The 27,160-nt window shown below is 41.4% G+C and overlaps 1 protein-coding gene across 1 annotated transcript in view; it reads right to left on the bottom strand.

Annotated features, from left to right (window-relative positions):
- CEP120 (centrosomal protein 120) overlaps positions 1–27,160 on the bottom strand; it is a 337,501-nt gene that overhangs the window by 133,354 nt on the left and 176,987 nt on the right. The window contains exons 15-16 of the mRNA XM_078675575.1: positions 8,742–8,834; positions 5,817–5,978 (exon numbers count right to left, since the gene is read on the bottom strand). Of these exons, the coding sequence (XP_078531701.1) occupies positions 5,817–5,978; positions 8,742–8,834 (255 nt within the window). The remainder of the gene's footprint in view (positions 1–5,816; positions 5,979–8,741; positions 8,835–27,160) is intronic.

Genomic DNA, 27,160 nt, shown 5'->3' on the forward strand with positions numbered 1-27,160 from the left:
ATTAGCAGTACCATCATATAACTCATCAGAAAAAGAGACAGTTGAATGTTCTAGATCTTCTAACATTTCATATACTGCATCAATGTCCCAATCATCAGAAATGGTACAGGGGGTGATAATGTCATTCAAAGAAATGTTTTTTAAAATGTGGAAGTTGTATTAATTCAGTGGGACTGTACACATCAAATAATACCTTATCCCATACAATCCCATCTGGAACTGGAACAGCTGGAATGTTCACCAGGGACAAGTCTCTCAGTTTACAATGTGATGATGCGTGTGGTTTCAGAACAAATCCACTAGGTGTACTGCAGAGCATTCTGGGAAAAATGTCTGTTCATGAGAAGAAAGAACACCGTCACAAAACCAATCCAAAGGACTAGAAAGAGTAATGCAATTGTAATCCAAAGATGCAACCATGGAAAAATAAAGTATGTTCTTTTCAGCCACAGATGGAAGACACGCACCTTTAGATCAAAGGGCAGGGGCGGTGGAGGTGGTGGTGTTGTTTCCAATGCGTCGGAAGAGAAGTCATCAAAGTTGCTGAAGTATCCAGAAGCCGTCCAGTCTCTCTTGGGCAGCTCAGCAAGTTGGTTCGAATTAGATGAAAACTCGATCTGCTGTACATTGACTTTGACCCTGTTCTTTTCATGATTAAAAATTGAAATCTGTGTTTCTGCCCTTGTTGACAGCACAGTTGTCATTTTTGAAACAGGAGGAAGACCTACTTCATTCTTTGTTTATCGTGGTCTCTTGTTGAAGAGAGCAGGCTTCATTTGTAATTAAAGCTTCCATCTGAACCTCCTGTATGGCAGCAAGGGGAGATTGGTAGCTACACAGGAACACATGTGGCTTACTGTTAAGAATTGGCCACATAGTGTGGTTTGATCAGATCAATAGAGACTAACCTTTTGTCTCTGCATCAGGCAAGGGGTGGGAAAAGACCAGTTCTAGTACCTTGAACAGCCAGGACAGGCGTTTTACTTGGATGTTGCTTTGTTAATCGCAGAAATCATTAAATTCCTGTAAAATAGCCAAACGTTCATTGATGTCAAATGGTGTTTCCGCAATCACTGTGCTGGCATTATCGCGGTCTGGGACCCACATCTTAACCCCAAACATGTTACAGAATCTCATAAGGAGTCTGACTACTCAGGGATTTTCTTGGCATATTGTTCAAAGCCCTCTGGACCCCATATAGGTGATGGACCCAACTGCAAACCGAGCCTAAAACCCTTGCTGTTAAAGACTGCTTCAAGTTCAGGTTTCTCCTCTGCACTACAGTGTTTCCCTCTGGTTGGTATTAAGATGAGAAATGCAGGGTCACACCCAAACTTACCATGGCCTATTCGTAATCCCAAGACCTAAACGCCAGACTCTAATCAGAATGTATTGTGCCAACTGTGTACGTCCCGTTAAAGACTTCCAGATCCTTAATAACAGTTCAGGAGTCAGCCGATCGCTGTGGCCATACCTCCAGGAATCGAGAGCAGGAATCCACTGCCACCAAGATATACTTGTAAGTCCTGTCAGATGACAAGGAGTCACACTGGTCCAAATATACACAAACCAAGGGCTTGTTTGAAACCAAAAGAGATGTCTGGGGTGGACTTGCCACGGTGGACCCCTTCATTTGCTGACAGATGTCGCATCTCAGGACAAAGTCCTTGGTCTGTTTGAAAAGACACGGCCACCAATAGCCTTGCTGCAATAGTGAAATTGTAGTAGCCACCCTTGCATGTGCAGAAGCTAGACCCTCATGTGCAGCCATAATCAATCACAGTCTGTGATCACTGTTTGGTATTGCTCTGTCTCCCACACCGAGAATCTGAGCATACAGTATGTTTTGTGCATCTCGTTTGTAGGAGTACTTGAGTGGGACATCTTTAGGCAGGTGTAGGGTGAAAGAATTTACCTGAGATGTTTACTGCCCATGTTAAAGCAACTCCTGATCTCGTTCAAAAGTTACTTGTTAAAAAATAAAATGCCTCTAGGGTGTTAAAATTACTCTAACAGTACATCATGTGTGCATTACAGTACGAGGAGTAATGCTGTAATCTTGGTAACGTCGCTTAAATTTCTTTATGCGAAAGGACTATAATTAGGCCAGTTAAACCGGTGTAATTAAGATTTTGCCCAAGCCTAACCTACTCCCTTTGAGGACACACAACAGGATTCCCAAAGGGGAAGCGGTCTAATGGGTCAGCTTTCCCCTTTACAAATGAGTTAACATTTTGTTTAAGCTGATATCAACCTTTTCAATAGTTTGCATCCAAAACTGTGGCCTCCAACCACTAATAAATTTGATTGCAAATGCAAATTAGAGGGGATGCCCTTTTCACATCCCCACCTAATTGTGAATCGGACTCACTTTTCCCAATTGCAAATGCTTAGTACATGTGCCCCACAGTTCTATTTCAAGTGAATATCGATAATCAAATGACCAAAAAGACCACTGAGGTTGTCGGTCCTGATAAATGCACCTGTCCCTCCTTGGATACTTTGAATGATGAAACATGTCAACAATTCTGGACTCGAGGGGCTTGTAACACATGGACAGTTAATTTTAGATTTATGTTAGAAAGTCCAATTACAGGTTATAGTGCCCACGCTCAGACAGTTTTAAAAGTGGGCAGAATCTCTCAAATGATGGATTAGATTGACTGCCGTCACGTACGTGGACGACGTCAGGGCGGGGTCGTGTGGCGCCGTCTCCCGGCGCGCAATGGTGCTGCTGCTGCAAAAAGATTCCGGATCCAGTCTAACGACTGGGGATATTCTAAGTTAAGGAATCTGCGGCTAGATGTCTCTATCAGATACTAAATTTCTAGTTCATGCACAAAGGGCTCCAATTTCTTCCATTAAGAGTTGTGAATTTAGATTGGGCATAGCAGCCATAATCTTGGCTTTAATCAAGGATTCCCGTAAGAGGAATTTAGTTACTTAATTGTAGCTGCAGTTCTCCAGCCCTAATATCTTCCTTCCTCAGTGCCAGACTCAGACTCTATGGTAGCTTTAAATAGCAGCTAACAGTCTTAACATTGTCAAAGGACTCAACCACAGTCTTTTTCTGAGTCGGCTGCTGCGTTCATGTCCAAGCAGTAGCTCCTGGTGAACGTGTGCATGTGGCTGAATGGTACATGTCTTGCAAGGGCACAACAGCACACAATGCAGCAGTCATCACCATACTCCTGGAGGAATATGTCCTCACCCTGCCCTGAAGTGGACGTTTTGATTTGTTGTGGCAGAAGGTGATGCTTGTCAAAACAGCGTGCAATACCCCATTTGGAATGAGCTCAGCTTTTCTTCCAACCAGCTTTGGCCGTCCTAGAAGAACATATGTCTTTTGTCTTGTCCATGTAAAATTGAATGCACACGGCTATTAAGTGTAAAGATTTTTTGCTGAAGTTGGGGAATCTGGGAAAAGGGAACAAAGGGCGACATGTACATTCAGATCAAAGTAAGTAGGGACTTAAATTTACATTTTAGGATTGGTTTGTGGGATAACTTTGTCGCTTCTGAACCACAGGAAGGGTTCCTTTACAGTAAATGCTTGAAATTGTCCTACTTTCCTTGCTGATTTAAGTGGTAGGATTGTCTTCCAAAAGATGAACTTTAGATGTGCTCTGTGAATTAGATTAAAGGGAGGCAGCATGAGTTGTCTTAAAACAGTATCCTGTTCCTAAACTACTTGAGTACACCACATTTGTGGAAATATCCTAGATGTCCTGTCATAAACTGTTTTATGGTGGTTTGTCAAAATAGAGTGATGAGTTGTGTCTTGTTCTCCTAAATCTCAAGATTACAGCCAGGTTGACTCTCACTGAAGAGTACTTAAGGCCACAATTGCCCAGCAAGTAAGGAGGTATTTGATGAGGCTCTAAGACACTTGGTGAAATCATTTGTCTTCATACCATATACAGAAACAATATACTTAGAGTTATACATCTCTATGGTTGCCGTTGCTCGTGCCAGCAACAGGATGTTACTGCATTCTGCTGACAGATTTAAATGACCAAACTCTAGGTAGCCAGGTACCCGGATTCCAGGTTCAGTGATTTGAGGTTGTGAGAGAATATCTTTTGATTGTGTCTGGAGAGAAGCCTGAAGGGCCCTGATGGAACTTTGGACAGTATCAAGACTTCACTGTACTAGTACTGGGGTAACCACGTCAGAGCAATTAGGTAAGGTGCTCTGCCTTCGCTGTCATAAGAGGGTCAGGGGAAACATAGGAAAGGCATATGCCAAGCCGCTTACCTATTTGACTGAAAGGATATTGCTCTAGTTTCCGCATTGCTAGAACCTGATGGCATAATACTGGCATTTCTTGTTGTCCAATGTGACAAACAAATATAGTGGGGCTCTCTCCATTTGTGGTAGATGTAGTCTACTTGATACTGGAGGAGTTGCCAGTTGTGGCAGTCTGATAGTGCCCAACTGAGTGCCTGCGCATGCTTTTCTGGAATCCAGCAGGCATTCTATTTTGATGTTCACCGGATTGGAGATGGCCCAATCCTATAACGCAAAACCAAAGGGATGATAGACGGAGTGTAGAACATTCCAACCACTCACCCCCAGTCAACTGATCTGGGTTTAATCCATCATCATTCTTTAGCTAACTCCGCCACCCCAGTTCAGACATGGCCATATGCAAATCTGTCTGACCCTGTGCCTCATGTGAACAGTCCAGCCCGAACTGCCAAGCCATTGTCTTCCCTGGATAGGAAACAAGCATCCTGGGACCGGTTTCTGGCTTATCAGCCGTCATCAGCCAGGCTACCTTGAATCCAGTGGCAAAGTGAGCAAAGGACCCACGTCTGGGCATACCCTGCCAACTTAGGGCGAACAAAGCCAAACCAAAGGGAATGACATTGTTGTGCATTCTGTCCATCAACTGTTGTTTTTGCATTTGTCACCCCAAGTGGGATGGGTATGCTCAGACGTGAGTCCCGTGCTCTCCATGCCTCTGAAATCAAGCTATCCTGGCTGATGAGGGCTGAAAGTCCGAAACCGGTCCTAGAATGCTTGTTTCTAGTCCAGTGAGGACCCGGCTTGGCAGTTCCGGCTGGACTGTTCCCATGGGGCACAGGGTCAAGACTAATTTGCATATATATGACTAGGTTTAAACTGGAATGGCATGGTGTGCAAAAAAACTATGGATTTAGGCTCAGATCTCTGTGCTGGGGTCAATGTATGACATTGTTCTGCATTCTGTCCATCAACTGTTGTTTTTGCATTAATCCTATAACAGCTGCACCAATCCTATAACAGCTGCACCTATACTAGCTGCGCCTCTTCCACCTTTTTTATGATGAAAAACACAGAAGTCTTGTTCTGTGTCTTGACGAGTATGCTTGTCCTGCTAATCTAAGGAGGAACAGTTGTAGGCTTGGTCTTATGGCTTTAGCTTCAGGATGTTGATATGTCTTCTCCGTTTCAGACCATAATATCAGGTTGTCAGTTTTTGTGTGAGCGTTCCCCAGTCCTCTATGGAGGCATTTATAGTCAGCATCATTTTGTCTGATAAACGTCCGCAGTGAGGTTTGATGGAAACTTCCACCACAACTTCCACCACAGCACCTACTTGAGCCTTCTTGTGACTCGGGCTGTGTCGTCCAATGAACCATGCACTTGTTATCATTAACTGTCTAGATCTTGTTCAAGACTGCATATATCTTCATTTGTTTACCTACTTTTTTGGGACAGAATGCTCCATACACATTCTATTCACTTCAGGATTTTCTTTTTCAAACTATGTCCACTTTCTCTTGCCAAGTTATTTAAGATGCTTTCTGTTGAAAATGTATTTTTCCTACCTGCTGTTGAAGTCGAAGCTTTTCCTCTTCAAGCTGTCTAAATCTGGACTTCTCCAGTTCAATTTGATGGGCACAATCTTCTCTGACCCTCCGCATGCTGTCTTGCAACTCTTGCAGGCCACGTTCATGATCCGTATGTAACTCGGTCTTCAATTTTTTAAGCTACAAAAAGGAAAAACAAAAAGAATATTGGCACTCTCAAACAAGGGCATAATAAAACAACACTGCTGAACACATATTGGCCTGAAATGTCTGGACACTAGATATAACACTAAAAGCCTAAGCTGGGGTGCCTGCTTTCTCACCAATATGGTGTTGGTGGCCAGTCATACATAGGTCTCACTAAAGGCCCCCTAAGCCAGGCAAACATATGAGACCGTACACTAGATGGGTGGGCCGTGCACTAGCCCCGAGCGGTTATGGCACCTTTATTTAAAATCTTCGGGCTGCACCCGGCCCTCCAGCTGCAACGAAATAAAATGCATGGCAGTGGCCAGGTGGCTCACTACAGACCAGACTTTTACAAATGTATTATAAGATACAGTCCAATAACAGAAAAAATAAAGTATTTGAGTAATGAAGTTGACAATTGTATGCACTCTTCCTACTTTCTTCCTTGGCTGGCTGTATATATTATAGAACCCATTCTCATTGGACTAGTAGTCTAAACTGCTTGGTAAATCTGGTTTTGCTGGAAGGCAGCATTACTAAACTGCTTCACATGTTTATTCATTTATTTTTGAATAAAGAAAACCACCCCCCACAGATATCTTGGCATTAAGAACGAGAAGCAAAAAGCCTCAATACAGAGGGGAAAGGCAGATCACCCAGCAAGAGAGAAACGTTTTCGAAGCGCTACAACACTGTTGAATGTCAGCAATGAGATGAATTCGGACTGGGGGATCATCACACAGTTTGATCAAGTTTGGTAAAAAAAAAAATAACTTGGCCTTTCATAGGAAATGCAGAATGGCAGAGCATAGAGCCTCAAAGTGACTTCTTTGTCTCACAGGAAGGTAGTCAAAGGATCGTTGAGTTGCCTCAGTGCCCATGTTTACATAGCTTACAAGCCAGTCGGACTACCATATTCTTAATTCATTACAGCTTTCAAATCGAGTTTTCAGGATGACTGAGATAAAAAGCACTGCATCAGTCAAGGCATTAAGGGACACAGGCATTAATGACCAAGGCATGTGTTTTGAAAGTGATGAAAGGTACAATCTTCTGGAAAATAAGACTAACGCAACCAGGAGACTGGGCATCAAAAATAACAGGCGCTTAGCTCTAGTAACGGGGATATGAATCCAAAAAAGAAAGTGTTTACTGGAACTGCATGACAAGTCTCCCCATCACTAAGGCGAAAGTCTTAACCATTAACTTTGAGAATATGGTCAGCCATTCAGTTATGAATGTCTGCCTGGCACTTTCCTATGTGGCAAATGAGACTGGATAATTTCATTTGAAAGGGGAGTATATGCTATACATAACTTTTTTTTAAAAATTAACACCAGTGAATGGCTGGTTAAAAATGAGGTAATAATCAAATTTTTACGAAATTATGCCCCTATTTTTGAAGCTTCAATGGCTTACATTACAAAATGCAATGAATGAATAATAAAACGTTTTAAGTAACCTATGTACCTTTTTTAACTAAACAATCCTATCTTCTAAATTCAAGTTAGCGAATGTATTGTAGGTTATAAAAAAGATGATGAGATTGACGTTCTAAAATTGATCTATTGATTATGTATTTATCACTTTTTTACTGTTGCATTGCTTAAGACCTACAATTGTATGTTCTATTATGTATCATTTCAAATTATATTAATTACTTAATGTTTATTGACTGTATATAATTTCTTTCAAATTATATTAGTAACTTCATTGATATTAGTAATAAAGGCTTTTAACTTAGATAGAATAACGTTTGCTGTGAGCATTGTCTTTACTTGCTAAAACTGGCAAAAATCAATGAGGAGGCAAACAATGGAGGCTGTGATTTTTCAGATTGGTCTTCGGTGCCCCATGACGGATTTCAAGTCTATATTCCTCTTTTTTTATCCTTTTAACTTTTTTTATGTTTACATCTTTGCACTTAATTGTGAGTGGAAGCATTTCGTTTCTACAGAATGTATTTACATAGGTATTGTTCCCTACTAATGTGAATCCTACACCCACAACTTTGAGAAGGATCTTTATTGACAGAGTTTTAGGTATATACGTTTAAGCTTCAATTTGATTTGAATAAAGTACCTGATCACCATGTACTGCAACAGAATCCCTTGCTCCAACTTCGAACTAGCTTTTTAAACTCCAGCTTTTTCTAAGAGATACAGCATGTTTGAATAAGTGGTGTGATAAGGGATACACACCAAATAGATACAAGTCTGACGGACTCCAATTTGGACTAAAGTTTTTCCACTGTTAATGCACAAAGTATGTTTTGTTTACATAAAGTGCACAGGCCTGCTTGGCCTACCCTCTCAGGGCGGCCAAGCAGTCCTGCGCACTATACATGTTCGCCACCAGGCTGAATTACAACACCGGGTGGGGAACATGGCCAACCTCCCATTCCCTGTCCGGGCACCGAGCCAGGGAGCTCAGACCAATCACAACACTACATTGCAGCGCTGATTGGCTTAGGGAAGGGAACCTGTGTGCTGTCTGGTTCTGGTGGAGAGACGACAATGGACGACTGAGGAGAGACACAGAGATTTTAAAAAAAATATATTTTGTAATTCCCGAATCCCCCCAGCCCACCGTGACCCCCACCCGCCCCTTCAGTCCAGTTACCTGCCAGCCGCTAGTGGAAAGTGGAAGTCCTTTAGAAAAAAAAACCTGAGAATGGCTGATGCCTCTGAGTGAAATATAACTTTTCAATAGAGCCAATGGCAGAGCTTTTCTAAACTAGGAGACTTAGCATACCTCCATTTCAGCATTTGCAAGCTGTCGTTCACGTTTTTCCAAGTCTGACAATGTTTTCTGCAGTTGCTCTTCCAAAATGGTGTACTCTGCAACCTGGAAGGAATAAAATAACCGTATTTGATCATCACCTTAGGAAACAAGAATATTCGTTTGCGACTATCTTAAAATAATAAAAGCCCCCTATGTAAAGACAGAAAGTAGGTCATTACTTGTCGAAATACATTAAACAAAAAGAAAGCTTAGTAGAATAATCACATAGATTCAGGCAAATTTTTCATTTAAACCCCGACTGTAATAGCTCACAGAAGTAGACACCCACACTCGCTCCTGCAAATACATTTACCACATTAGCAGTAGGGTGCATTGTGGGCACTGGCACATGCAAACAAGAACAGCATCAATCCATGTAACTGTCAACGACCTGCACTAGGTCCGTCTGCCTGGCTGAAGTGGGCAGTTTGTGTTGATACTTTAAATGTACCGGATGCTTCCTTTTGAATAGAGAACCAACACATACAATTTGACCTCAGTCCTTTTTGGCCAGCCAATGTAAGCTTCGTGGCCTATGCTTTTACGTGTAATGGTACCCACATTTTACGAAGAACAAAGCAGGCACATTGTGAAAACAAGCATTTCTTTGAGGCGCACTACAGTCTGCCCAACAACATGGAATATTTCTGGAAATTCAGAAATATGCTACTTATAACCAATCAGATGAAAGTAATCACGCCCACACACAAGTGTCCCATATATAAATCTTAGAAGTGGAAGTAAAAATCTTTCCATTCCAGAAGGGTCTGGGAAAGAGCTCGCTTTTCCTGCTGGAGTGGCATGTTTATCAGGAGTACATTAAACGTACATTTAACAAAAACATAAAAAAGGATAATAATATCTCTATGGTGACTCATTCAACTAGCTTCCTATTATTTGTGGGCACCAAGCCTTAAACTGCCAGGCCCGGACATTCTTCTATGGATTTCAATACACAGCTTTACATTCCTCCTTCTCTGCAAGAAAGTATGCCCTTACCTTAAACCTTATAGGAAAAGGGTCTCAAATTGCTGTATTTTGCTTGATCGACGGGTGAGGGGGAGGCGGGGCGAGGGGCAGAGAGGCAGCATTGATAAAGAGCCTACAGACTAAGATTAACAGAGAGGCCATTAAGATATTCTTAGCCTACTCTTAAAGTCATGATGCTTGCCCGTTCTCAAGTTATAAGTAGATTCCGGTTATGGGCTATGATCTGCTGTGTGTTCACTGTTCACTTATCAGTTATGTTATGCTGTTTTTTCCATTGCGTCCTATCCCTGTTGCTGGGCAGCATCTCTGTATTCCATGTGTCATCCATGACAACACAATGTTCTGACTAGCTGCACTTTTGGCAGTCCGATTTGAGCTGCTGCATGGGCCGGTGGTCTGTCCTTTCCTGAATAAATACAATTAAAGGACTGCTGAGCATTTACTGTTCTTTTTACCACTGGTGAAGAGTTGTGCCTGTGAGGAGACAGGCACCTCTAGACCATCAGCTTCCCCATGGACCCATGAGGACTGCAGCACTTACATGGCCATTATTTGAATCCTTGGACTGATGGAGATTCAGGTACTATGTGTGGTATATGGCTTTGGGTAAGTGTAGTACCTATTTAATTATATCTGTAGAATGTAGAGTTCTTCTAACACTCTGTATTCCATGTGTTAGGCTTATACGATGGTATTAAAATGTTGTAGGTCATTCTTACTGGACCTGATCTTACTTCAATTACTACATGTTATATGTCTAACAAAGACCAACTTATTTAAACTTAACTTTTGCTTCATCGATGTTACTACATCGTTTTGGCAAAGATCTGGGAGTTTCCCATCTACTGAACTGCACGTTGAAAAAAAATGTAGAAGCTGTTCTTGTTCACCTTACTACTTCAAGCTTTCGCCATGGAAACCCGAGTAAATTGGTTGGCTCGTTCAACCAGCTGTGCTTTGCCAGGTCCCTAAGCAAGTTTGTGTTTTTACACAATTCTGTGTACTTTCTACTAGAGCCGTGAGGGTGTCAACCGTTCTTCGTTGCTGTATCAACGGATCTAAAGCTCTTTGTGAGTACCTGTACTATTTTAAACTTGATGTGAGTTGGCACAAGTTTTCTTTGGTTTTTTTGGGATTTGTTGGTTGAGGGATCCTTTTAAGGCTACAGCGCTCACGCCACTCGCCAACGTTTTCTTTACCTCAGGCTCTTCAAAGGTAAACAGCCAGTCCGACGTTCCAACGCTCAGCTCCTCCTGCAACTCATTGTGAGTATATTGTGACGTGCAAGTTCACGCTACGTGACCTGACGCGGCGTACGTGCCGCCATCTTTCTTTTACTGCATACACTTCAAGTATCATTAGCAACTTCGCATTTCTCCGTATTTCCAAAGTACATTGATGTTTATACTGCGAAATGCCACCGATTCCTTGCAATTCTTTCTTATTGCACAAGTAAGTCTTTTTTCTTTTTTTTGCTTCTTCTCATCTTATTTAATTATTTATTTTACATTATAAAGTCACCATGGATGTCACTGGCAGAGCAGTTTCTGCTTCTTCTACGAATGCTAATTGCTCTATAAACTTAAGAAATCGCAAAGAACTGTTATCTGCACCTGGGGAACCAATTGTAAAAAGGCTTGAGTGGAAAGATTATTTCCTAAATTACATAGCCACTCACGAAGACAATGTGGGTATTTTATTTCCAGAAAGAAAGAAAAGGATTTTGCTTCATTGCTTAGGATTCGAAGGCTTAAGGGTTTATAATCGGATGGAAAAACCTGAAAGAGCTGGTGACATTGATGTTTTTAAAGCAGCTATTCTTGACCTTACTGAACACTACCCTCTCTACAGTATGCATTATGTCACCAGACGTGCCTTTTTTTAAAGGAAGCAACTCCAACAAGAATCTGTAGAAGAATATGTATCTGATTTAAAGATTGTAGCTGCGCCCGGAAATTTGGTGTGTTACATGATGAGTTCATAAGAGATCAAGTTGTGGTTTGTACGAAGAACAAAGGAATAAGATAGATTAGGTGATTCAAGTCTTAAAGATGTCATTACATTAGTCAAGAAAGCTGAACTTTCTGAAAGGAGTTCCAAGGCTTTATCTGATCAAAGTGAACCATCAACCAATTCAGTCAACAACATTACGGAATCCAAGAAAGGGAAAGAAAATTCTAAAAAGTCTGGCTTTAATCAAAGGAAAACCTTCAATTCTAGAAACTCCTTCAAACCTAGATTCAACCAATTTGATTTGGCTTCATTTGCATGTTATCGTTGTGGTAGTAAGTTCCATAACGCTAGTTTTGAAAAATGTCCAGCCAGATCAACCAAGTGTTCTAACTGTGGAATTGTTGGACATTTTGCGAAAACCTGCAGAATTAAAATTGTACATATACCTAAAGTCAAATGTCTCAATGAAAACTGACTCTGATTCATCTACTTGTGCCTCTGATAACCAACATTATCAATTTGCTTCTGAACATAGAAAATGTAAGGTTGTTCTTAATGGTAATTGCAATGATAGGAGCAAACTGTTGTGTATAGTCAAATTTGGTAGTATTCCCTTACAGGTTGCTGCGGATTCTGGCTCACCATTCACGATCATTGCTAAGAGTGTGTGGGGTACCAATTTAGTCAGTGCACTCGGTCCACATCTTGAGCCAGCTGATGTACTTCCTGAAAGATTTACTGGTGAGAAAATTGATTTACCAGGATTTCGACCATTGGTCTTTAACTTTAAAAATCGCTCTGCTGTTTGCAAATTTACCTAGCATGTGACGGTCCATCTGTTTTGGACTGGAAGGATCAGAAAGCTTTACATATAATTCTCGACCCTAACACCCCAGAACAAGTCCTTGTAGCATGTAAAAGCGAGACCACCAAGAATTGGGTTCTTAAAGAGTTTCCAAGTTTTTTCCGGGAAAATTGGTAAACTCAAAGGTTTTTCTCATTGGATCAGACTTAAAACGAATACTGTACCTAGAATACACAAGGTAAGGAATATTCCCATGATTGTGAGGAATGAAGTAAAAAAAGAACTACTCAAATTGAAGGATAATGGTATTATTGAACCTGTAGAGGCATCAAATGGATTTCTCCATTGGTGGTGGCAAGACGTGCCAATGGAAAAATCCGTCTCTGCATTGATTTAAGTAGCTTAAATGAAAACATAATTGTAGGCTAATTTCCTTTACCTAGGATTGATGAAATGTTATCTCTTACCCGTGGTTATAAATGTCTCCACCATCGACTTGTCATCGGCCTATCACCAAATCGCTTTACATCACTCTAGCCGCAGTTTAACAACTTTTTGCACGCCGTTTAGTTGTTTTCGTTTTAAACGAATGCCTTTTGGATTAGCCTCTGCTGCTGCGGGTTTTTCAGAAATTAATGTCCCATCTTTTTGATGATATGCCTGGTATTACTTTTTTCCAGGACAACATTCTGATTATGGGCCGAGATCCCCAACAACATTATTCTAGATGTAAAAAAGCATGGTCTAACTGCTGAAGTATCCAAACGAAAATTTTCAGAGAATAAAGTGATTTATTTGGGTCACGAAATTAGTGAATGTGGTATTAGACCCAAAAGCAAACTTATTAGAGCAATATTAGATGCTCCTGCTCCCAAATCCAAGAATGAATTTAGATCATTTTTGGATTTGGCTGAGTTTTACTCAAAATTTGTAAACAGTTTTTCAGAGAAAACCCATGCCATGAGAAATTTACTCAAAAACAAAGTTTCCTTTTCATGGTCCGATGAATGCCAACAAGCCTTTCTCTTAATCAAAAGGACTATTTGTGGTGCTCCTAATCTTCATGGTTTTGATCCGCTTGCTCCCACGTTTGTAACTACTGTTGTAAGTTCCAATTGTCTTGTTGCTGTTTTAACCCAAATTTCTGAATCCAAAAATGAGGTTGTTATTGCATTTGCATCAAGTTCTCTTACACCCACAGAAGAGAAGTATTCTGTGATTGAAAGAGAGACCTTAGCAGTGGTGTGGAGTTTGGAACACTTTAGAACATTTTTGTGGGACAAGAGATTCAGTGTCAGAAGTGACCATAAACCACTTACTAAATTGCGAATTACCGATGGTCTTTACAGAGCTACTGCAAGAATTTCTAGACTCTCCATGCGTCTTCAAGATTATTTGACATTCAATACGTTCCTGGAGCCAAAAATGTTATTGCAGACTTTCATTACCTGTTACTGAAATCGACTCCAGCTCTTGGAACGATTTTTTGGTTGCTAATATTCTTTTTAATGAGAATTGTGGAAATTGTATTTTTCAAGAACAATGGTTAGAAGCGGATATTCAAGATTCTCTTTTAACTGAAGTTAAATCTAAAGTTATTAATGGGTGGAACATCTGTAACAAAAAGGATCTTATTGACAGTTTTAGACCTTTTTGGGAAGTCAGGGACGAACTTACTGTCTCTGACCATTTTGTGTAAGAGGTGATAAGGTCATTCCTCCTACATCATTGAGGGAGCGTATTATCCATTTGTCACATGAGGGTCATCCTAGGGTTTCTCGTACAAAGTCTAGGGTCAGAGATTTTTACTGGTGCCTCGTGTGGACAGTTGTGTAGAAAAAACTGTTAGATCATGTATTAGTTGTGAAACTTCTGATAAGTCAAAAAAAAACTTTAATCCCCAAATTTACCATGGGAAGAAATTGCATTGGATATTATGGGTCCTCTCACCTGGATAGATGGTACGATCAAATTTGTTCTTGTCCTAGTTGACCTATTTTCCAGGTGGTTTGAAATCAGTATTGTTAATAAGATTGACACGAAAACTTATCAATTTTTTAGAATCTATATTTTTGCAAGAAGGATTCCCTGCTTCTGCACTTACTGATAATGGGGTACAATTCAAGTCTAAAGAAATGGAATAAGCAAAATGTCACTCCTTTGTATCATCCTTCCTCCAATGGCATTGTGGAGAGGTTAAACAGAATTATTAAAGATACCTTACAGTTATGCAGGAATTCCAAACTGTCTTGGGAAGAGGAGTTAAAAAAAATGTTGTGGTCTTACAGAGTTACGCCACATCCCTCTTTGGGCAAAAGTCGTTTTTCCCTTATAAGATGCTGAGTTCCTTTCTCCAAAACCAATCCTGGATGGATGAAACGGAATGGAATTTTTTTTGTAATCTGGATGATGTCAAGAGCAAATTGGCCAATTCTCCAATGGTATTAGAATGTTGTAGGTCATTCTTACTGGACCTGATCTCCCTTCAATTACTACATATTATATGTCTAATAAAGACCAACTTATTTATTTTGCTTCATCGATGTTACTACACTCTGCAGGTTTTTTCAAATTGTTTGTGCGTGTTTGCATTTACTAACTAGAGGAAGACATCCTCCGATCGTCTGGCTACAAAATGGTTACACTTTGGAAATCTCTGGCCTGTGCGCGCTTCCGGTTGTAATCAAATTTTGCCAGCATGAACTGCACTGAAAGAGAACAGGCCTAGTGACGTCCCTTACCTTGGAGGCCTCTTCATGACTCCTTTGTTGAGGCATCTCCTTGACAACGGAAATCACACAAGCACAGATTACACACGCTGAGCACTATTCCGAGCTGTTGTGCTTTTTGTTTGCTTCGTTTACGATCCGCGAGGCGCAATCCTGCCTCATCCAAGCTCCGCTTCTGCAGAGATCCAGAGACATGATCTGACTCGCATCTCTCACAGTGTTGCTCTTCGTGCTGGGCATGAGTGGTGATGTGCACACCTTCCAGTGAGCTTGGAGCATGCGCGGTGATGCGCACACCGTTTTCCTCATTGAGCTTTGTAAGACATGCGCAGTGAGGTCCACACTATCCTATTGATTTCGGAATATGCGCATTGATGGGCAAACCATTCTCATAATTTGGGCAATTTATATTTGGAGCGGATAGGTGACAAGCTCACTTTCCTGGCATTCTAAGCGTATGCGGTGATGCACACACCATTCTAGTAATCTCTGCAATTTGTGTTGTGCATGTACTTCATTGTTCTGCTAAAGGATTTCTGTTTTTACAACACCAGGTACTGTTAATTCCTTTTGCTGTGTGGTGATGCGCACACCCTGTAGTACTTTATATTCTCTTCTCTTTAGTTCTCTTTCATTTTTGCTGCTATTGCTGAGACCATTTATTTCTCTCCTTCATCATGACTTTGTCTAGCATGTCTCAACCTCCTCAATTTCTTTCTGATAAAGGTGACCCAATTTTACCTTGGAATAGGTGGAAGCCATTGTTTGATTCTTATTTACTGGCTATTGGAGGCGAAACATTTTCTGCTTTAAGGAAGCAAGCTGTATGGTTACACAATCTGGGAGTTGAGGGTAGACACGTAGGATAGTTTAGATTAAATTGTTTTTGGCCGTGGAGAAGGAGAACCTGACAATGTTTTTGATACGTCTGTTATAATGCTTGAGAAACATTTGGATCTAAAATCAATGTGGTTTTGGAACGCTACAAATTCTTCTCTAGAGTTCAAGGCAAGCAGGAGAAGATTGGTAGTTACATGGCAACTTTGAAAACATTGGCACGTTCTTGTGAATTCGAACAGCTTATTGATTCTCTTGTTAGAGATCAAATTGTCAGATGTACAAATGATGTAAAAGTCCAGCAGAAGCTTCCTGCCAAAAACCCTGGTCTTAAAGAGACTTTAGCCATTGTGGAGGGTATGGAGAAAACCAACATGTGGGTGCATGAAATGAGGGTTTATAAAAGCAATGATATCTCCCTAAAGGAGAAGGTGGTTCATGAGGTCAAGAAAGCGGGTGCCAAGGAGAATGAATTTTTAAAAAGTATTCACGGTGGGATGGATTAAAAAAAAAAAAAAAAACATTTTAAAAATCCCCCGTTTCGGAGCATGTGGGTTCCAGGAACAGCAAGTCTGGCTTTAAGTGTTTTAAATGTGGGAGTGAAAGCCATTTGTCTAGTAGCCTCAACTGTTTTGCAAGGTCTGTCACCTGTAATAGGTGTGGCAAAAAGGGGCATTACGCTTGTGTATGTCGTGGTGCTAAAAGTCAAGAGGTACATTGTGGGGAAGAAGAGAAAAAGTATATGTTGAGTGTCAGAGAAGATGGTGTTGTAGATGGAAACAAGTTGGAGATGCCGGAGTGTGAAGTGTTGATTAATGGCACACAGTTCTCAGTTGTGGCTGACTCCGGTTCGCCTTTTATCATGGTTGGTGATGCTATTTGGGAAGTGGTGTTTGGCCAAGATAAGGTTGAACTGTCTCCACCAGATATCAATCCTGCAGGTTATGGTGGTGTCCGGATTGATGTTTATGGCTATGTGGTCAAGAGAATTCAATTCAGAGACAGGGAAACTGTTGGGAAGGTGTAAATGGCAAAAAGAGGTGATAACCTTCTAGGATGGAGACACCAAGTTGGAGATGCCTGAATGTGAAGTGTTGATTGATGGCAAACAATTCTCAGTTGTGGCCGACTCTGGTTTGCCTTTTACTATGGTTGGTGATGCTATTTGGGAAGTGGTGTTTGGCCAAGATAATGTTGAACTGTCTCCACCAGATATCAATCCTGCAGGTTATGGTGGTGTTCGGATTGATGTTTATGGCTATGTGGCCAAGAGAATTAAATTCAGAGACAGGGATACGGTTGGGAAGGTGTACATGGCAAAAACATTTGATAATCTTCTAGGATGAAGACACCAAAGAGACATGGGGATCACTTTAAACCCCAAGTCACCGGAGTCTTGGGGTCAATTATCTGTGGATGTGTGTTCTCAATTCCTTTTTTTTTGCTTTTTCCTTTTTTTATTGAAACAAAACGTGTTTGCTGAAATATCCATTAGCAGCGATATGAACTCATTTTATACAAGGGATCCTTGCGATCACCTGCCATTCTAATAGATTTAGTTTTAGAATATATGTTGGATGGCCGTTTCCTATATTTGAGTTGTACATCATATTTAACCTGGTGACTGATAATACTGGTGTACATTAATAGCTTGCTGTCTATTGCTAAGGGATGAGTTCTCTTGCTGCATTACAACGTAATGCTTACTTCTATATGGACAAAAAGTTTTTTCCCCCTCAATACACATTAGCAATTTAGTAATGACAAGTCTGCTTGTATTATGGTTACCTTACAGACAAACCCGTACTTAATTTTGAGTTTGTTTCTCTGTCAACCTTATTCTTTTCTAGAGCGGTGCCTCATGTCCTGAGCAGTTGCCAGGTGAGGTGTCTTACCCACACAATATGGGTAAGTTTCAATTTTCACTTAATGACTTCTGTATATTAAATGAGATTATTAGTTGAATTATTGAGTATGTTTATTCATTTTTAGTTACTTTATCTACACAAGTATCTAATTGTATTTATATTTGCATCTCTTTTCATGCAGGTTTCACAAGTACACGAGCCTAGAATACAGAGGTTTGGTGTGTATGGTTGTATCTGTTCCACCGAGCAGTTTTATTTGCGCTGTAGATATTTTCTCTCATTTCTATTTTTTCGGCACTTTAGGCAGTAGCTTACACTTTTAGGTCCTGAGGAATGCTATACACTCTGTAGGTCATAATAGCAGAAACATGTAGACCGACCCACTAACTTGATAGTCACAGTTATTTTTTTTTAACTGAGCTAGCACTGTTTTTAACCCTCACAGCACAAGATACATAATAAATTCTTTTTTCTTCTTTTAGTTAATTTTAGTACACCTTCACGTTTTTCACTAAGCACTGCAACCATCACATAGTAATGGCCTGTAGTTCTTCATCTGGTGGATTTTGGTACATCACTTTGAACACTGAAAACATCCCTGAGCTCCTCCCTCATAGTGAGGGGGTTGTAGCCCTCAGCTGTACTAGGATTTACAGCCGGGAGGAGATCCCAGATGATGACTCATGTCACCTTTGGTGAGTAATGGAATTCCGTCCTTTAAATAGGGCTTCCCAGCAGGAGGTTCAATATATTTGGCGCCAAGTGACTGGTTAGACCCACAGATAATTTAGTCTGTTTTATGGTTTTCATAGGGAACATATCAGTGCTAGTCTTTAAACTTTCCCACGAACCCTCCTATCCCCAGTTAAATATTTTAGCTTCCATTTGTGACAATTTTCAAATTTCATTATATGTGGCATAAATACATATTTTAGAATGCGGTGACTTGGGACCCAACAAGAAATCAGACTGATCCAAATCCTCTGAAAGGAAAGAAAGATGTTGTTTTACTGCAGACAGTGTGGAATGTTCCAACCATTGCTGACGCAATTTCCCCACCGAATAAGGTGGTGACAATACCTAAATGCTGAGATTGGGAGTAACTGGGGTTGGGTCTGGATGCTTAGACCGCGGTGTGAAATTCGAAAAACAAGCACAACAATCATCTGTGTCTACTGGCCACAAAAACCACCTATGAGGACCTAAAAATGTGAAATGAAATGTACCATTCTGCAACATTTGTTCCTCAGTGTAATTTGTTAAATGTTGCCAATTGTCAAATCTGGCAATGGAAGGAATGTTTGGTGCATTCATGTCTTTCATTTTAGCTAATCCTAAATACGTAGCCTGCAGACCGGTATCATTCAGAAAAATCATTTGTCTTGGAATTAAGCAGGCTCGAAACAAGGTTTCCGTCCCCTGAATTTGCCATGGTTTGGTACCCCAAATGGACTTCATGTCAATGGTATCATTACAATAATAATAGCTTTTTACAGCTAATTGGGTAGGTTACAAATGAGTTTCTATATATTAGGTTAGTTTGCGTAAGCATATATTTCTTCGGCAGTGTAGGGACAAGTTTAAAATAATATAAATTTGGGTCAGAAGTGTCATATCCAGAAACGTATGTGAATTTATCTTTTAATGGTTTTCAGCTCCCTTGTGGGGGGAGTGGGACAATGCTCCCTTTGTAATTACAAAGTGTGCATTTAACACTAGCTTGATGTAAATAGTGATGTTCATAATGATGGTAACAGAACATTTCACCATAACTAGCAGAATTAAGGTACTGCTCCTCGGATTCGAAAACAGTGCAGTATTCCAGCTCCAAGAACATGGAGTTTACAGTTTCAACATCCCAATCATCAGAATGTAACCCAGGTACAATTACATCACCCATACAAGCCCTAATTACATAAGCTATCTGCAGAATTTCTGTATGACCAAATACATCATAAGGAACTTTATCCCAAAAAATCCATCAGTTACTGGAACAGGTGAAATGTTCACAAGGGACAAGTCTCTTTTTAGCTTATGTGAAGACGAGTGAGGTGTTAACAACTCATCAACCAGTTCTGTGGCAGAACATTCTGGAAGATAATGGCCATTAATAAGCAAGAAATAAAAAGTCGCAACTCCAATCCACAGAAATAGAAAAATCAAGGAAAGTGTTATCCAAACATATTTCCACAGTGGAGCCAAATAAGTGTGCTTCAGCCATTGAAAGGAAGCACAGACCTGGGCAGATGGAGTTTCTAAAACAGAAGAATCATCAAAAGAACTCGACGAAAAATAACCTCAACCTACATAATACCCAGAAGCAGTTAGTCAAAAAACTGGTGCCTCACATACCGCACCAGGAATAGAAAAAATACAAAAGAGATAGATCAGTATAAACAACACCTGCTCCAGAAGACGCTGTTGCTAGAGCAGTACTCACTTCAGTTGTGTTGCTGGTAGTTGTTGAGGATGCAGGAAGTAACTATTGAACATTCTCCATCTCCCCCCAGCCGAGGAAAAACAGCTTTGGTGGTGCTCATTAGCTGTAGAGGAATTTCCTGTATGGTAGCGAGAGGAGTTAGGGAACAACCAAGGACTCATCGTGTCCTACTATTTAGAATTGACCACATGATGTTACTTGATGTGATTAAAGGAGACAAAACAATTGTCTTTAGAACCAGGAAGCGGTGGAAAGATTACCGTTCTTGTACCTTGCAAGCCAAGGACTGGTGCCAGTGCTCGGTATGCTGGGCCTAACTCCTTCTTAACCGCTACCTTCTCTCGCACGCGATCCCCAACTTGTGGAATCCAGCAAGAATATTCTGGTTTCGCCTTGATTCTTGCAGAGGCAGACATCTTTAATTGCTCATTGGATTGGGTGTCACAGAAGTTTTGTAGATCTTGTAAGACAAGACAACAATCATTTATGTCAAAAGGCGTGGCTGCTGCCACAATGTCTGGACTGTTAAGGTCTGGAACATACATTTTGATACCAAAGAGGACCTCATATGGGGTCCGACCACCCTGAGATCTTTTAGAGAGATTATTAAGTGATTGTTGTATCCCATATCTGTGGTGGATCCAACTGCGCCCTGTGCCTAATGCTCTAGCTGTTAAGGAATGCTTTAAGTCATCATTCATCCTCTCCACAACAGAACTGCCCTCAGGCCATTAAGGAGAATAATGCCCATGTACACCCATGGAAGCCATAGTATCTCGGTTTGCTTTAAATGCGAAAGCTGGGCCCTGGTACGAGTGGAACGTACTGCATGCATGTGTCCCAATTAAGACTTGCAAATCTTTAATGACAGTGCGACCGTCAGCCGAATGCTGTGGCCTCACCCAGAGGAACCTTGAGCAAGAATCATCAGCAACTAAGATGAATTTAAATGCTGTATTCGAAATAAGAGGACCAGAGTGGTCCAAATAAAGGCAGCCAAAAGGTTTGTTACAAATTAACAGGTGTGTCTGCGCTGGAAGAGCCTAGATAGAAGATTTCATTTGTCGACAAATGTCACAATAAAGGACATATTTTTGGCCTTTTGATATAAGCCGTGCCACCAATAACGTTGCTGTAGCAGCAGAAATGTGGCCACTATAACTGCATATGCAGAAGCAACACCTTTGAGCGCAGCTATCACTAAAGCTAGTCATCAGTCTTGGTTGGAAATCAAACGATCACCAACTCCTGGAATAGTTATAAAAGGAATGTTTTGTTCACTTAAGTGGTATGTATATTTAGGAGGACAGCCCTTAGGTAAGGGAGTGCCCGTCTATATTAGCAGTACCGCCAACCAAAATATCAATCTATTCTCATTTTAGAATGAGTGAATGCAGACACAGTAGCAGTCGCAACTGCATATTTGGCCACTTCATAAGCCAGAGAATTCCCTTAAGTGTGTGCTCCCACACGCTTATGACTCTGCGTATGTACGACATGAGCCTATGGCAACCTATCTTTGAGGCCCGCCACTTTAATCTAAAGTGTTTTATTCTCGATTGTGTTGCCTTTAGAATCTTTGAACCCATTCTAAGGCCAATAATGTAAATTATCATTAAAGGATAGTATACAGTAATGTGAATCACACACAATAAGTGCTAGGAATTCAGGAGCCGTATGCTCGAGTGCAAGAAGCAGAGGCTAGTTCAGCCAACTGTGCATTGTAGTCCTCTAAGGACTGGGTGCTGGTTTTATGTGGTTGGAATTTGCCGTCCAATATTACACCAACAACGGTGGTGCATGTCGCCGAATACTGCTGTTTAGGGCCTATAGCAGGCTGGGCAGACCCATCAGTGTAATAAATGTGTTTATACTGTTCAAGAGGTAAGAAAGAGCTGGGCATGGGATAAACATGCTCATATTGTATAAATTCCTGTGTCTGTACAGATGGGTCAAAGACAAAGTCTACATCAACAGCTGTTAATGATGTTGCCCACTGAATCCATCTAGGATGGAGTGCTTTAGTGTTAGGAAAGCTAACCTCTGTGACAACCTCAAAGGCCAGCACAGGAATAATGACACTCTTGTGCAAGTGACCAATTTTTAAGAATAGCCATCTGCACCACAGTCAGTATTTATTCAGTTAAAGCAACACATTTCCGCACTGGAATATAAATGCAATTTATGTGGGCGGCATTGTGTGGCTTTCGTCTCGGCTCGCAAGTCACTGTTTGATGAAGGCCTTGGCATTCCAGATTTCTATGGTTATTATCTTACTCCACGCCTAGTCCCTGTGAACAAATGATTTACAGGGGGCTGGGATGATCCTGCATACTGCCTCGAACTACACCTTATGGGTCCTGATGGGCTTCTTGGTCTGCTTTATAGTAGTCTCCTGCCCTCCACGGCAGCCTCCTGTACTTGAGTGACACTACTCTGTTGGAGAGCAGCCATGCACCTCACTCAATGGAATCACAACTTCACGGATATGACACAGCTGTGGCACAGTACCTGGCTGGGTCAGGTGCCAGGCCTCGCGGGCTTCTCTAATTGAGATCGCATAGGTATTACCTACATGGGCAACATTTACCAGCGTAGTCGCGGATGTCCTTTCAGGAGCTACAGGACCAATACAGCCTATCTCGTACACAAATTTGTCGATATCTCTAGCTACGCCATGCCCTGCTGGTTCACCTCCCAGCAGATGCGCAGACCCCTGAATATAGCCCCCCTGAGTCGAAACTCAGAACGGGGCGTTTGGGCAAGGGTGTAAACTCATCCATCGTTCTCTAATGATCAATGCACCAGATCTTTCTTGCTCCTCTGTCGTAGGTGGGAGGTCTGGGTGGGTGAACTAGATGATAGAGACTGGCAGGAGACATGTCTGGGTCAGAGGGAACTCACAATTTCCTTGCACTTGCGAATGGTCCAGATGAATTATCTCCATGTGACCTGCAGCAGAAGGGCTGTGTGTATGCACTGCTCCGCCCCAGATGATGACTTCTATCATGTGGCCTGGCCTCTGTCAATCCTTGAAGCTTTTCTGGAGTGGGGTAGACCATGAGATTTCAGAGGTCCTGGGCCACCACGTTGATATAGGACCTCGGGAGGCGCTGCTAGGTCTCTTAGAGGGAACTGGTGAGTCCCGCTCAGAGAGGATTTTCATAGGGGTAGCATCCTTAATGGCTATGCGGGATATCGCTTGCTACTAGAATCGTCCTGAATCCCCTCCCAGGTGGTATGGCGGAGGGATGTTGACTGGTGTGAGTGCCAAGAACAACCTATTTTCGCGGGTCAGGGATGCCCTCAAAAACATGAGAAAATATGTGGTAGATGGTGTTCTTATCATGGAAATGCCAATGTAAATGTAATTATGCAGGGAACATACCAATGATCAGGTCCAGAAATATTATGACACTCATATATAAATCTCAGTGGATGATGCTTTGTACTGGTAAACCAAATAAAATAAATTAGATTTATATGCTATCGGCACTGTCTCACCTTCGTTAGAACGGATATAGGAAAATCCAATTGCACCTGGTGAAACAAAGAGGACTAGTTTTGTGGTATTTGCATGTGTATGTAAGTGACGTGTTGCAAACAAATCAGATTGTGTAGATCTGAGTGCATCAGTGCGTTCTGATGTCCAGTGTGAACAGGAAAAATTATGGCGTATTAATTCATAGAGATTGTTTATACATTGTGCATAATCAGGAAGGCAAATTCTGGCAAAATTGAGTAATCCTAATATGGATTGCAGTTTCTTTGAAGTGTTTGGAAGTTGCAATTGTGCGCACTGCTCCAAAATATGAGGGACAAGACTCTTATCCTCATGTCTAAATTCATATCCGAAGAACAGGACACTTAGAAATGCGATATGAGATTTCTGAAAGTTGAACTTATAGCCCTTATAGCCATATGCAGTTAATCCTAAAATAATGCAATTCACTGGGAGAGTGTGGGTTTAACTCATTGTCCATTAGGTAATTTTCATCCACATAAGACGATACGTCCGGGTCAATCTCATGTAGAATTGATACTAGGTAGGCAGCAGACAGTCCTGTACTGTTCATAAATCCCATTGCGAATCGTGCAAAGAGTCGCTGAAAGTCAAGGGCAGAGAAGCCTGTCCAATTTTTGCTTTCATGCGCTAGATTTTGGCTGAAAAAACCCACTGGAGATGTCAAAGGTTGTTTTGCATTTTTTACGGATGATATTATTAGGAAGCAGTGTGGCGCAGCGGCCAGGGCGTATGACTCCGGAACCCGGGGGCTCATGGTTCGATCCCCGGCACCGGATCAGCCCATCACCATGTGACTCTGGGCAATAGCTTGCTTAATCTTCCCGAGGGCCCCAAGCACCTTGAAACCTTCGGGTAATTGTTTGCGCTTTACAAATATTGGACATTTACATTAATCAGTGCCGTACTGTGTGCATTTTGTATTGCAAAAGTGTGTCTATGACTGTTTAAATGTCTGTAGTTTAAGACTACACAATATGAATGATCTGGTTTCAAAACAGCAAAAATAAGATTATTTATCTGAGAGACACAGGGTTCAATTACTCCCTGGTACTGCAATTGGGAGAGTATTTCTCTAATAGATGTTTTAGAATCCTGTTTAATTGAGTATTGTGGTTGCACTTTCAGGCTGGACCGTATGGGTATTATATGATAAGGAGAGTCCTTATCCCTGCCGACATGACTGATGTAGAAAGCAGGGGCTTGTGCAAGAGTCCATTCTGCTGCATAAGCTTGTTTGACTTCTTCAAGACGGCAGAAAATGAAGGAAGTATTATATCCTCACCTTGTGGGGATGTTTGGAGAAAGAGTGGGAGCCAATCGACCTCCGCTAAAAGGATGTCGTAAGACAAAGTTAAATCCGCCTACAAGATTAATTTAATGGTGATCTCTAGGTCACACACAATTTGTAGATTTAAGTCATATAACCTTTCTGGAGAGGCTACGCCATTTGTTCCCAAACCAGCCTGGGGCGCCGCGGTCACAGTAGCTGAGCAGAGTACATTATAAATTGCACGCCGAGTCCGCTTCGTTTGGCGCCCACTTGCTGGAACTTAGTGACACACTTGCACGCAGGAGGCATTAAAGCAGGAAGCTTTCCATTCAGTTATGCTTCAGCAACTTTCCCTTTCACCACAAGATGTAGCACTGTCTGTTAGTGCATTTTCCTGCAGAAGAGCCAGTCTCTCAGCCATCTGTGCATATCAGGGCTAAGGGTACTTTCCGGATACAAACATGCACTGATCCACTGGTCACCACCTGAGAACTCTGGATTGATTTAAAAGTCCGAAGCAGAAATGTACATATGGCTACAAGATGCAGGTAGCATGTCATTTTGTGAAAACAATGCATATGCTCAGCTTTACAAGAGAATAGTGTTCGTGCTGTACCAGGTGTTTCACAGCGTCCGGCGAACAAGCCCTTGGTTTCTCTTCTAATCCAGAGGAGGTAATCAAAACTTTTCACTCTGAAAAGTACAGGACATGTAATTTACTAGATCTAGATAAGGGAGATGTTTACAAACAGGCAGGGTGCTGCTAAGCTGGAACTGCCTTACAGCCTCGTGTGTGGGTGATCTTTGCAATTGGATGCTGCTTTAGAGCGTACCTGATCCTATTACATGCCTTTGGATACTTTTCACCTTGTAGCTGCAAAAACTGCTGGTAGCCATTACAATGTTGTTTTGGCCAGTATTTGATTTCCAGCATTGTTTTGGTTATTTGTTGATAATTTGCAATTCCTAAACGTAAGTGCTAATAGCAGTGTATGTATCGATGCAGAAACACTTCGCCATGGTTTGATATCTTACTCTGGTAATAGTAAGGTTGTACAACGGTTTTTTTTAAAAGTATAAAGCAAGCATGAACTGGTAGCAGTGATGAGCAGAAAAGTGAGTACCTGGTAGCAGTGCAATGCTGCTGTCCTTCCTACAGAGTATTTACAAAAAATAAAGCGGATTGGGATGAACTAAGGAGCAATGAATTAAGGTGGGGTGAACGCACAGTGATGTTGGGGAAGAAGAGAAGAAAGCCATGCCCTCACATGGGATGCTAAACAGCAAATGAAAAAATTGTCTCTGTCAGCAGTGGAAGGTTGCAAATTATCCAATCAAAAGGATGGTAAAGAAGGAAGGCACTAGTAGAGTGACAAATAGAAGAACAGGGAATAAAGTCACCAAATGAGTGCCATTGGTATGAGACTAAAATTGAAGATGAGAGCTTAAAGTTCAGTGAGTACGGAAAAGCTATATAGTCTGTCCCGCTCCAGGCTGAGCGCTCATGAACAGCAAACTGATGCAGTCACACATGGCCAGAGGGCACACAAATATTGTGAAAAGCGATAGTGGATATATCCTTGCATTGCACTCACTATTCTCCTTACATTCATCCCAATTATTTTGAGCGATTAAAATGCAAGTACTACCGATGCCATGCTTACATCTCCGCCATAAGTAAGTAATGCAATGGGGAGCCGCAGCCAACAGTCAATTGGTCAAGAGAGCCCTGGGTCAAAAAAGTTTGGGAACCACTGCGCCTATCTAAGGTTTCAACTGTAACAAAGTTATCAGTTGCTCTCGTTCCCAGAAACTCCTGGAGTCACCTACTGCAGGAACCATTCTGTGGGGTAAGCACATAGTCAATATCCAGTGCTGGTCTTGTGGTCCCATAAAGGGAAACATTTGCTTAGATTTGGTAAAATTTTTTGCCGATCCTAAATGGAATTTCTCAAGACTAAGAGGAACTAT

The sequence above is a fragment of the Lissotriton helveticus genome, chromosome 2_1 (assembly GCF_964261635.1).
Source record: "Lissotriton helveticus chromosome 2_1, aLisHel1.1, whole genome shotgun sequence".
Lineage (NCBI taxonomy): Eukaryota > Metazoa > Chordata > Amphibia > Caudata > Salamandridae > Lissotriton > Lissotriton helveticus.